General features: G+C 41.5%; 1 protein-coding gene across 7 annotated transcripts in view; it reads left to right on the top strand.

The window, feature by feature from the left end:
* Nucleotides 1–13,549, top strand: part of SLIT2 (slit guidance ligand 2) — a 419,356-nt gene that overhangs the window by 264,826 nt on the left and 140,981 nt on the right. For all 7 annotated transcript variants that reach the window (XM_074951617.1, XM_074951610.1, XM_074951615.1 and 4 more), the window contains exon 6: nucleotides 10,576–10,647. In XM_074951617.1, the coding sequence (XP_074807718.1) occupies nucleotides 10,576–10,647 (72 nt within the window). The remainder of the gene's footprint in view (nucleotides 1–10,575; nucleotides 10,648–13,549) is intronic.

The raw sequence follows: 13,549 nt of genomic DNA, 5'->3' as shown, positions 1-13,549 counted from the left end.
TACTCATTTGCCTCCTCCCCTATCTAGGGGACTCATTCCTCTAGGTCACACTGCAGTCACTCACAGAGAAGGTGCAGCGAGGTAGATCTAGCCATGTATCAATCAGAGGCCAGGCTAACCTCCTTGTTCCAATAAGAGCAATAACTTAGGTGCACCATTTCTTATTGGAACCCTCCGTGAAGTCAACCCTGTAAGCCGTGTCCTCAGTCGCCCCTCCCTGCGTCAGAGCAACGGCAAACAATCGTGCATCTGAGTTGAGAGTGCTGTCCAGAGCAGTCACAATGGAGCACTCTGATTGGGCTAAAACATTGTCGCGGGTGGTTCTGGGTACATATTGTCCGGCCCCTGTTCCCTCCCTCCCTCCGTGAAGGCAAGGGCAGACAATCGTTTCGCGCCTTTTTTCCTGAGTTACCTGTGCGGACGCCATACCACCGCAAGCATGGAGCCCGCTCAGGTAACCGTCACCGTATGTCTCCTGGGTGCTGGCAGACGCGGTACGGCATTGCTACACAGTAGCAGCAACCCATTGCCTTCTGGCAGCAGACGGTACAGTACGACTGGTAGCCGTCCTCGTCATGTCCGAGGTGTTCCTGGTCGCCTGTGTGAGGTCGATCAGGAGCGCCTGGGCAGACATGGGCGCAGGGACTAAATTTTTAGTGACTTGACCAGGTCATTTTTTTTAGTCTGGCAGTCAGTCCTATTGAACCGTCTTATGGTGAGCAGGCAGGCAATATGGATTGCTAGCAGTCCTATTGCACCGTCTTCTGCCGAGCAGCCATGAGATGTGGATGGCATGCAGTCCTTCTGCACCGTCTGCTGCCAGCCAAAGATGTAAAAGATAGATGGAGTGGATCAAAACAAGAAATAGACCAGATTTGTTTTGTACTCATTTGCCTTCTCCCCTATCTAGGGGACTCATTCCTCTAGGTCACCCTGCAGTCACGCACAGAGAAGGTGCAGCGAGGTAGATCTAGCCATGTATCAATCAGAGGCCAGGCTAACCTCCTTGTTCCAATAAGAACAATAACTTAGGTGCACCATTTCTTATTGGAACCCTCCGTGAAGTCAACCCTGTAAGCCGTGTCCTCAGTTGCCCCTCCCTGCGTCAGAGCAACGGCAAACAATCGTGCATCTGAGTTGAGAGTGCTGTCCAGAGCAGCCCAATGGAGCACTCTGATTGGGCTAAAACATTGTCGCGGGTGGTTCTGGGTACATATTGTCCGGCCCCCGTTCCCTCCCTCCCTCTGTGAAGGCAAGGGCAGACAATCGTTTCGCGCCTTTTTTCCTGAGTTACCTGTGCGGACGCCATACCACCGCAAGCATGGAGCCCGCTCAGGTAACCGTCACCGTATGTCTCCTGGGTGCTGGCAGACGCGGTACGGCATTGCTACACAGTAGCAGCAACCCATTGCCTTCTGGCAGCAGACGGTGCAGTATGACTGATAGCCGTCCTCGTCATGTCCGAGGTGCTCCTGGCCACGTCAGCTGGGAGCGCCTGGGCAGACATGGGCGCAGGGACTAAATTTTTGGTGACTTGACCAGGTCATTCTCTTTAGTCCTGCAGTCAGTCGTATTGAACCGTCTAATGGTGAGCAGGCAGGCAATACGGATTGCTAGCAGTCGTATTGTACCATCTTCTGCCGGGCAGGCAAGAGATGACGATGGCTAGCAATCGTATTGTACCATCTTCTGCCGGGCAGGCAAGAGATGACGATGGCTAGCAATCGTATTGTACCATCTTCTGCCGGGCAGGCAAGAGATGACGATGGCTAGCAATCGTACTGTGCCATCTTCTGCCAGGCAGGCAAGAGATGAGGATGGCTAGCAGTCGTACTGTACCATCTTCTGCCGAGCAGCCATGAGATGTGGATGGCTTGCAGACCTTCTGCACCGTCTGCTGCCAGCCAAAGATGTAAAAGATAGATGGAGTGGATCAAAACAAGAAATAGACCAGATTTGTTTTGTACTCATTTGCCTCCTCCCCTGTCTAGGGGACTCATTCCTCTAGGTCACACTGCAGTCACTCACAGAGAAGGTGCTGCGAGGTAGATCTAGCCATGTATCAATCAGAGGCCAGGCTAACCTCCTTGTTCCAATAAGAACAATAACTTAGGTGCACCATTTCTTATTGGAACCCTCCGTGAAGTCCTGCCTGAACTACTCCTTGATGTAAAGCCACCCCCTTTGTGGATTTTAGCCTCCTGAAGCCAACCCTGTAAGCCGTGTCGTCAGTCGCCCCTCCCTCCATCAGAGCAACGGCAGACAATCATTCCGCGCCTTTTTTCTGTGCGGACGCCATACCAAGGCAAGCATGGAGTCCACTCAGCTCACTTTGGCAATTAGGAGCACATTAAACACCACACGCATTATCCAGCAGTATATGCAGCACCAGAACCTGGCAAAGAGCTACCGGGCGAGGAGGCGACGTCAGCGCGGTCATGTGAGTGATCAGGACATGGACACAGATTTCTCTGAAAGCATGGGCCCTGCCAATGCATGCATAATGGTGCTAATGGGGCAGGTTCATGCTGTGGAACGCCGATTCTGGGCTCGGGAAACAAGTACAGACTGGTGGGACCGCATAGTGTTGCAGGTCTGGGACGATTCCCAGTGGCTGCGAAACTTTCGCATGCGTAAGGGCACTTTCATGGAACTTTGTGACTTGCTTTCCCCTGCCCTGAAGCGCATGAATACCAAGATGAGAGCAGCCCTCACAGTTGAGAAGCGAGTGGCGATAGCCCTGTGGAAGCTTGCAACGCCAGACAGCTACCGGTCAGTTGGGAATCAATTTGGAGTGGGCAAATCTACTGTGGGGGCTGCTGTGATGCAAGTAGCCCACGCAATCAAAGATCTGCTGATATCAAGGGTAGTGACCCTGGGAAATGTGCAGGTCATAGTGGATGGCTTTGCTGCAATGGAATTCCCTAACTGTGGTGGGGCCATAGACGGAACCCATATCCCTATCTTGGCACCGGAGCACCAAGCCGGCGAGTACATAAACCGCAAGGGGTACTTTTCAATAGTGCTGCAAGCTCTGGTGGATCACAAGGGACGTTTCACCAACATCAACGTGGGATGGCCGGGAAAGGTACATGACGCTCGCATCTTCAGGAACTCTGGTCTGTTTCAAAAGCTTCAAGAAGGGACTTTATTCCCAGACCAGAAAATAACTGTTGGTGATGTTGAAATGCCTATATGTATCCTTGGGGACCCAGCCTACCCCTTAATGCCATGGCTCATGAAGTCGTACACAGGCAGCCTGGACAGCAGTCAGGAGCTGTTCAATTACAGGCTGAGCAAGTGCAGAATGGTGGTAGAATGTGCATTTGGACATTTAAAGGCGCGCTGGCGCAGTTTACTGACTCGCTTAGACCTCAGCGAAACCAATATTCCCACTGTTATTACTGCTTGCTGTGTGCTCCACAATATCTGTGAGAGTAAGGGGGAGACGTTTATGGCGGGGTGGGAGGTTGAGGCAAATCGCCTGGCTGCTGGTTACGCGCAGCCAGACACCAGGGCGGTTAGAAGAGCACAGGAGGGTGCGGTACGCATCAGAGAGGCTTTGAAAACCAGTTTCATGACTGGCCAGGCTACGGTGTGAAAGTTCTGTTTGTTTCTCCTTGATGAAACCCCCCGCCCCTTGGTTCACTCTACTTCCTTGTAAGCTAACCACCCTCCCCTCCTCCCTTTGATCACCTCTTGCAGAGGCAATAAAGTCATTGTTGCTTCACATTCATGCATTCTTTATTCATTCATCACACAAATAGGGGGATGACTACCAAGGTAGCCCAGGAGGGGTGGTGGAGGAGGGAAGGAAAATGCCACACAGCACTTTAAAAGTTTACAACTTTAAAATTTATTGAATGACAGCCTTCTTTTTTTGGGGCAATCCTCTGTGGTGGAGTGGCTGGTTGGCCGGTGGCCACCCCACCGCGTTCTTGGGCGTCTGGGTGTGGAGGCTATGGAACTTGGGGAGGAGGGCGGTTGGTTACACAGGGGCTGTAGTGGCAGTCTGTGCTCCAGCTGCCTTTGCTGCAGCTCAATCATACACTGGAGCATACTGGTTTGGTCCTCCAGGAGCCTCAGCATTGAATCCTGCCTCCTCTCATCACGCTGCCGCCACATTCGAGCTTCAGCCCTCTCTTTAGCCCGCCACTTACTCTCTTCAGCCCGCCACTTACTCTCTTCAGCCCGCCACCTCTCCTCCTGGTCATTTTGTGCTTTCCTGCAGTCTGACATTATTTGCCTCCACGCATTCGTCTGTGCTCTGTCAGTGTGGGAGGACAGCATGAGCTCGGAGAACATTTCATCTCGAGTGCGTTTTTTTTTCTTTCTAATCTTCAGTAGCCTCTGGGAAGGAGAAGATCCTGTGATCATTGAAACACATGCAGCTGGTGGAGAAAAGAAAAGGGACAGCGGTATTTAAAAAGACACATTTTATAAAACACTGGCTACACTCTTTCAGGGTAAACCTTGCTGTTAACATTACATACATAGCACATGTGCTGTCGTTACAAGGTCGCATTTTGCCTCCCCCCACCGCGTGGCTACCCCCTCAACCCTCCCCCCTCCCTGTGGCTAACAGCGGGGAACATTTCTGTTCAGCCGCAGGCAAACAGCCCAGCAGGAATGGGCTCCTCTGAGTGTCCCCTGAAGAAAAGCACCCTATTTCAACCAGGTGACCATGGATTATATCTCACTCTCCTGAGGATAACACACGAACGGATGTTGCTTGAACGCCAGCAAACATACACTGCAATGCTTTGTTGTACAATGATTCCCGAGTACGTGTTACTGGCCTGGAGTGGTAAAGTGTCCTACCATGAAGGACGCAATAAGTCTGCCCTCCCCAGAAACCTTTTGCAAAGGATTTGGGAGTATATCCAGGAGAGCCGCGAATGCCAGGGCAAAGTAATCCTTTCACATGCTTGCTTTTAAACCATGTATAGTATTTTAAAAGGTACACTCACCGGAGGTCCCTTCTCCGCCTGCTGGGTCCAGGAGGCAGTCTTGGGTGGGTTCAGGGGGTACTGGCTCCAGGTCCAGGGTGAGAAACAGTTCCTGGCTGTCGGGAAAACCGGTTTCTCCGCTTGCTTGCTGTGAGCTATCTACAACCTCGTCATCATCATCATCATCTTCTTCGTCCCCAAAACCTGCATCCGTATTGCCTCCATCTCCATTGAAGGAGTCAAACAACACGGCTGGGGTAGTGGTGGCTGAACCCCCTAAAATGGCATGCAGCTCATCATAGAAGCGGCATGTTTGGGGCTCTGACCCGGAGCGGCCGTTCGCCTCTCTGGTTTTCTGGTAGGCTTGCCTCAGCTCCTTCAGTTTCACGCGGCACTGCTTCGGGTCCCTGTTATGGCCTCTGTCCTTCATGCCCTGGGAGATCTTGACAAAGGTTTTGGCATTTCGAAAACTGGAACGGAGTTCTGATAGCACGGATTCCTCTCCCCATACAGCGATCAGATCCCGTACCTCCCGTTCGGTCCATGCTGGAGCTCTTTTGCGATTCTGAGACTCCATCATGGTCACCTCTGCTGATGAGCTCTGCATGGTCACCTGCAGCTTGCCACGCTGGCCAAACAGGAAATGAGATTCAAAAGTTCGCGGTTCTTTTCCTGTCTACCTGGCCAGTGCATCTGAGTTGAGAGTGCTGTCCAGAGCGGTCAAAACGGAGCACTCTGGGATAGCTCCCGGAGGCTAATACCGTTGAATTGTGTCCACAGTACCCCAAATTCGACCCGGCAAGGCCGATTTAAGCGCTAATCCACTTGTCAGGGGTGGAGTAAGGAAATCGATTTTAAGAGCCCTTTAAGTCGAAATAAAGGGCTTCATCGTGTGGACGGGTGCAGGTTTACATCGGTTTAATGCTGCTAAATTCGACCTAAAGTCCTAGTGTAGACCAGGGCATAGATGAAGGTGGAGCTAGTTGCCCATTATAAACCTGATTTTGACCCACTTGTTTACCTTTAATATCCATCTGAAAGTTTAGCTCAGGTTAGAATTTTTATAGAAAATTTGGGGAAAACTGGGCACGGTAAATTAGGGATTTGTCCGTTCAAAACCATAAGTGGTTTACATCTCTCATACATATTCTTACATTTTTGATTTATCATAATTCCAAAATGTTTGGACTTCAAAACTCTAAATTTGGTTTATTTTGGTTTTCTGCTCCCATACAACATTAGTGACTTTTGTTGGATTGAAGGGTATGATGTAGAGGACTTTATTTAGTTATTAAAAAGCACTAAAGATTAAATGATTATTAAAGATTATTAAAAAGATATAAAAAGTTTTTATTCCCAAATCCCATACTTAAAGGATGTATCCATAATGCCAGCTGTTTAGTTTTAACAGAAATAAAAAGATCGATAACTTGACACACAACTTATTTTAGTAACAGTTTTATTCCTTGATTTTCAGTGACAATTAACTAAATAGATTTTTTAAAAATAAAAGCTTACATAGTTTGAACAAAATAAACCATGCAGATAAATGGGAGGAAAGCATTTTGTATTTCATATGGAAGAAGAGTGGAATCAGATAGATACAGTCCTATTGTCTGTAATTTGATGGAAACTCAGTACAAAAATCTTCTATAGATTCTGTTACATTCTTTCTAGATTATGTGCCATGAAATTACTACGTTAAAAACAGAATTGGGGAAATTGCAACAGAAAAGGCAATTGAGTAAACATAATTTAATTCTATCTCAAAATGCAGACAAATTAGTAGAAAATAGTAACTGTTTCCAAAAATAATACTGCAGTGACAGTTATCGTCCCCCTCCCTCCACAAACACAGGGCATGATCTGAGGAATAGTAAATGTGAAAATGCAAAAGTTTATAAGAAAAGGAGTACTAGTGGCACCTTAGAGACTAACCAATTTATAAGGTTTATAAGAATGTTGTTCCTGTCAGGTAAGCACAGTAAAGAGATGGAAATCAGTTTGACTTTTTACAATGACTTATTAAGCAGTGCATTAAGAAATGGAGCCTGGATATATTCATTTCAGTACAAACTGAACAACTTTAATGGTTCATGGTCTCTATTCTTTCATTACAAAACAATATTTTCAAACCCCGAGGAATGCTGAGAAGGGAAGAGAAGTAGAAAAATTGACAATTTAAAGTGAAGTTAGACTAAATGTATCTCAACCTCCATGGACTATGGACTTCTGGAATGCTATTGTGTTGGTGGCATAGGGTGTAAATTTCTTTTGTATGAAGATAGATATCAATTCTTAAATGTACATAGATATTCTGATGTTGAACATTTGATTTTTGAGGGTTTTTAAATTTTTGTTTTTAGTTTTTGTTTTTTAGCTCTAACCATTAAATACAGCAGTTATGTAAAAGTAAAAAGGAATGGGAGAAAATAGAAGACCACAGTCAATGTGTATGATTATGATAACTAATAATGTTTTATTAACAGCATTTTTGCACGTGATTTATTGATAAGACTACAGCATAAAGCTACATTTAAAAAAAAGTTTTTGCATAGCCCTTAAAAATGTCACAACTTTGCCTTTGCAATTGGTTAACATTGCTGTGACATTTTAAAAAATGCTATGTATTAAATACAGGAAGTATCCAGGTAACACTGCAAATATGGATGCAAAAATGAGTTAATTCTCCCAAGCAACTGAAAGGTTTTTAAGAATGAGAACTGACATTAGGAATCCTGTAAATTTACAAAAAAACACATTGCCCAATGTAAATAGCCACAGTGTAGGGAAGGGACAGAAAAAGGGGCACATGGGAGGGGGGAATAGTGACTGTTAAGGGCAGTGGTTCTCAATCTATTTACCATTGTGGGCCACATCCAATACCACCTGTATGGCCCTGAGGATGTCACACGGGCCACATCTCTGTTGATTGGGCTGCAGCCAGCCCATGGGCCTCAGGTTGAGAACCGCTTGTCAAGGGCATGGGAAATGGAGCCACCCGGGATGAACGTTTGAGTGGGATGGAAGAAGCTGTGCAAGGATGAGTATGGTCTGTGGGGTAGCAAGTCCATTCCTACTCAGCTAGCAGCCTCCATACAGACTCCTATTCTGGAGGAATTTGTAGTCATTCGAAAAGAGCTAAAGAAATTCTCAAAACACTTTAAAATGGAGTTAAGACTGCAGATATGCTTCACTAACTTAACAGAGTTAAGGAAGCTTTACAACAACACTGTAGATTTTAAAAAGTGCTTTTTAAAAAGTTAACATATTAAAAACAAATAACAGCTGGGAAGTATAAAAGTGGACACTGAGCGGTCTTCAAATAGCCTTAATTCTGGCCAAGGTTACTACCCTGAAATCAGAAGTCAACCTTATCCATAAACTTCATAATTCCTCAACGCTACCAGTCCCATTATATGCTCTCAGTGACATTATAGAAGTTCTACAGTTTTGCCTATCAGAATTTACCATTAGTGAAACCACTGAATTATATGATTATGTATGGTGGATGTCTGCAACTTAATACAAATAGGATAAACTAGAAAGCCACTTTTCAAAGTTAAATAACTTAATGGTTTAAAAAGCTGTTTGCCACGCTTACTGCTTAATGTATTTCTGACATTTAGTCACAACAGAGAGCCAATCATCTGAAAGAAACAGGAAACACTACTTTTTAGATAATTTTTTTTTAAATTAAGCATTATTTGTTGTGAAGAAAAATGCATTTCAACTGACTAGCTTCATGCCATGTTTCAGCCCCATGTGAACAAAAGCAGCTGTGTTGGAAATCCATGGGGAAAAAATGGTTTAGGCTGGAAATGGCAACTTGCCCTTAACGATTGCAGTGCTGTGGATGCGTCACTAAAAGAAAAGGTCCAAAAGTTTTCAGGTGCACCTCAACTGCTGCCAGTTTAATGGAAGCAATCTGCCTTTCAGTTCTTGTAGGACAAGATTTGCTCGAGTGCTTTGCCTACTGCTAAAGCTTTCCCTTTGTGTATAATATGGATGATTTAGAAGAAGCTGTGTCAGCACTGATTTATACATTGACAGCTAAGGATAATAAGATATGGGCAAACATACAGCTCACCCTTTTACAGATTAACCTGCAGACTGCATTAGGCAAATTCGATGGCATTAAAAGATTTTGCCAATTTGTCTGGAAACAATTTCTCTTTTGTGTTGCGTCAAGGGTAACATTTCATGCCATTGTACTAATTTAAATGGCTTTGATAAATTGTTCCAGAGGTTAGAGAATAGTACTATAGATATATTTTGCCTCTTTAAAATAAAAAGGCTATTAACATAATTGTTAAATGAAATTAATTAGTTAAAATCAAAAGAGTTCTTAGGAACATAGGTTTAAAGAAAAACACACTGCAGTACAAATATTGTGCCAAAATGATTAAAAAATGTGTTCAGGAAATTATATTTTGGTTTTAGTTTCTAGTAAACAGAAACACTGTTTCAGTACAGCTACAATAGTATAGTGTTTCTGTTTACTAGAAACTAAAAAAAAAAATACATATGAAACTTCAGAGGCAATGTAAAAGTTGCTATATTACAATGAAAAAAGATGTAATGATTTCTTATCCAAGTAAAGGGTTACCACAGGTTCACAAAAATCTCTGAAAGTGCTTTAGTAAAAGCCTTATTAGCTCTGATAGGTAGTATGTAATGAGAAACACAAGGGGTAAAGTTCATTTGTATTATGCTCATATTCTTAGTATTATTCAGCTGTGTAGAAACGTGGATTTCGTATCTGAGTGGTTGTTAATTTCAGAAAAGTGTGTATCTTTCTTTTTTCAGAGGAGTCATGTAGTATGTACTGTATTAATGTTTTGAGTTGAAAAAAGTAATATCCTTCAGAGAAACGTTTGTAAATTTTTCATAACTTAATACTTTAAGATTAATAATGTATGGGATGGCATTGCTGAGTTTTATTTCCAGAATTCAAGTGCTCCTTTATTACATCCTATCTGCATATAATTACAAAGAACACAAACTATGCAAAAATCGTACACTGAACGTTATTGCAGAACAAATGCTAGATATATTTGGAGCAGAATTAAAGAATGTAACTAAGAAAATGTGTATGCCTAGGACAATGTTGTTTCTTCATTTCGAACAATTCTAGAAGGAAACTGCCTTTGAAAAACTCTAAAAGTGGTCTCTCTTGCTCATTCTTGCCAAGGATAGTGAAATTAACATGCAGCTGGTCTTCTCTGATAAATGGATTCTGTTAGGTCACTGAGGGGATGCATGTGACATTAAGTGATTTACAGTCCTTTACCTTAATGAAATTGTTTCAGTGAGATGACGCTGAGAGCTTTTAATGGATAGCTTTTCTTGATGTAATGAAATTGCATTCCTTTGGCATTTAATATAAGGTGCAGTTATTATTTACTGGAGCTTTCCCAGAGCTGCTGTTTTATGCAGACAGTTCAGAACAAAAAGAGATTTCAGTGGCAGCATCAAGGCCAGAATGGCGTGTGACATTCTTAAGCAGATGAGTGTATTTGTGAGAGCGTTTCAGTTACTGTGGCCTAGCTACACAGACCCTTTAGGAGGCTTTCTTACACAGCGTTCATCTCTTTTACCTATACCCTCGTAATCTGTTTAACAGGCAACTGGATTACAACCAGATCAGCTGTATTGAAGATGGGGCATTTAGGGCTCTACGCGACCTGGAAGTGCTGTAAGTACTGCTTGTATCTCTTACTTTTAACTGGAGCTCAGTATCTAGGGAGTACTAATGTAAAAGCTTATCTGCTAGCTGCAGCCTGGGAACAAAATGGTCTAGTGAAAAGATGTCTTAAAATAATCTACTGTGATGTGTTGTAGAATGGTAAATATATGTATAAAGACACATTAATTTGCTCACCCAGAAAAGCATTTCACAAAATAATCAGATGACATGTATTGTAAGAAAGAGACACTTCCTGAAAAAAAAGTACTAATGCATCCATTTATTTTTGTGAAATATTTTTCATTGTTGAAGTGCTACACACTTTAATATTGCGTTTGTTATGTAATTTGTTGTAGATAACCTCTATCTGCCTGTTTATCTATCTATATCAAAATGATAAATACATTGAATACATTTGTGATAACTGTTTTCATTAAGCTACTTTTTCAGTAAACAGAACGGTGATATCTGCTATGTAGCCTGTCCATTCATTATTAAATGCTTTACAACTGATTTTTTTTTATACACAATGTATTTATGGCATTGATTGAAGGGTTGGGTTGCACATTGCCTTGCTTACTTTTTTCTCATGTTGAAATTGCTGTCAAATGAGGATAAAGGTAACAAAATAATCTACAATGACCTTTGACCTGAAAATAGTGACTATGATGAGTAAAATGTCTAATTCCTAAAGAATTTGAGGCACAGGATACATTCTTTAAATATTTCCTCTGTCAATCAAAGTGTCACATTCCTTGGTTACTTTTATACATTTAAAGAAAGCAGGAGACTTTTTTCTCTATCAATAATAGTGCTTCTCTGGATGTCGTTTTAAATCACCCTGACTTCAAACGACTTGGAAACCCAACGCTAAATTAAATTGGTGGGGGGAGGGAGCTTTAAGTCTTAACTTAATTTTTGTTAGTAATTATGTAAAATCAAGAAGCTTTTCTGAGAACGCACATTATCTTTTTATGAATAGAATCCAAAGGATAAAATATGAGCAACTTAGGGGAAAGGTGGCAGTTATTCAGCAGCTATTGAGCTAATCTATGATTACTATGAGTGGATAGCTGTGACTATTTGTTTTTAATTTTTAACATTTTATCACATTTCTTGGTTTTAAGTCATTAGAGTCAAGTAACCAGATAACTAAAATGTTGCTTTCTCTTTTTTAAAATGTGTTAAAATGTGCTGCTTATTTGATATTAACACATGTGACTTGTAAAGTGTATAAATGGGTGGTTTGTCAGCATACCTGATGTACTGTGTGATTTTTATCCGCACTTTCCAAGGAACTCACCTGTATCACAGGGTAACTTATATTTTCACAGTGCTGGTTAGGGCAGTTATCATGTTACCTTACTTTAAATATATAGCCTCCTTTAATAGTGCATTTTATATATGTCCAAAAGAAATGAATTTTGAATGTGTGTTTTAAGTAAATCAAATATTATTAGTGCTGCTTTACTACCATTATTTTGACTGCTCAAATATGGTAAAAATTCCCATAGACTTCAATGGTCACAGAATCAAAACCATACAAATTATTAGTATTGCACCACAAAGGCAGGTAATCATGCAGTATTTTGTGCCTGAATGAATGAATATATATATTATTATATTATATATATTTGTTATATTTATTATATATATATATTAATATATTATTATATATTATTACCATTAGTTAAATATGTAAATAAACGTAATCTTGAATTAAACCATTTGATATGACAAACAGTATTATAGAAGAACTTAAATTACAAACAAGGTTGAGACAAATATGTTGAATGGAATTCTAAATTGCACCTTCACAGCAGCCATATTGTCTAATAAATAAATAAAAGTTAAAAAAAAAAAAAGAAGACGACGACATTCAGGTCAGTCAATAGCAATAGTACATTGAATAATTAGCAACGCTAAATATATTGGGTTTGCATTTGATTGGATTTATTCTGTCTGTATTAATACTGTGCATGGAATGTGTATCTTCTGTCAACATACAAGTGTATAATAGAGCCTCTAGTATGTCCTGTACCCTGATTCAATCATGTTTTAAAATTTTTTGCTAAAGTGACAGGTCTTGTACAGTTCTAAAAAAAAATAACTTTCCACCGTTGAAATACTTTGGTAACATTGAGGCGGTTCAGAGGTTATTATAATTAAAGGGATGCAGTCAACATGAAATCTAGACAATTCAAAAGAAGAGTTAAAAGTAGTTTCAGGTATTACTACTGGCAGTGAATCCTCCAGAAAATTTCTATGGCTTTCAAATTTCCTATTTTTTAAAATGTTTTTCTTTCCGCTGTAGCTGTGTGACTGAAGCAAATGGGGGAAACTGACTATGCAGGCGTGATCCTGGCAATTCACACAATGCTGTTAAGTTCAATGAGTAAACAAACTGCTAAAATAGAAACAGAATTTTGGGGGTTATGTGTAACAGGAGGTGAAAATATTTCAGATAGAAGTATGATTTTTTTTTTTAAGTTGGCAGTGTCCCTTTAATGAAAGCCACAGATTTGGTTTATTAGATGGAATTGTTTATGGTCTAATCCATTAAGTTACTACTAGCTACTATTTTGCTGTACTCCAGCAAATAAATCCATAGAATTAAATTGGTGCAACATAAGGGGAATACAAGAATGGTCAAAGAAAGAAATAATTAGTTAAATAACCAAACACCAGAAATATAATAAAGTGTTTATAAAATCTGTCCTATTTAAGTAGTATCAGAACTACATAAATGCTCACTGGTTTGCATTTCCTGTTTTAAAAAGGTGTACCTTGGAAGTCACCCAATAATAAGTCATGCAGGGAGACTCATAGGAACTGTATATTTTTCATTTGGACATTTGTGACAGAGATTCATATAAAGACCTAACAGTGATCATATCACCATTTTAGACCC

This window comes from Natator depressus, chromosome 4, assembly GCF_965152275.1.
Source record: "Natator depressus isolate rNatDep1 chromosome 4, rNatDep2.hap1, whole genome shotgun sequence".
Lineage (NCBI taxonomy): Eukaryota > Metazoa > Chordata > Testudines > Cheloniidae > Natator > Natator depressus.
This window is presented reverse-complemented; position numbering and strand designations above follow the sequence as displayed.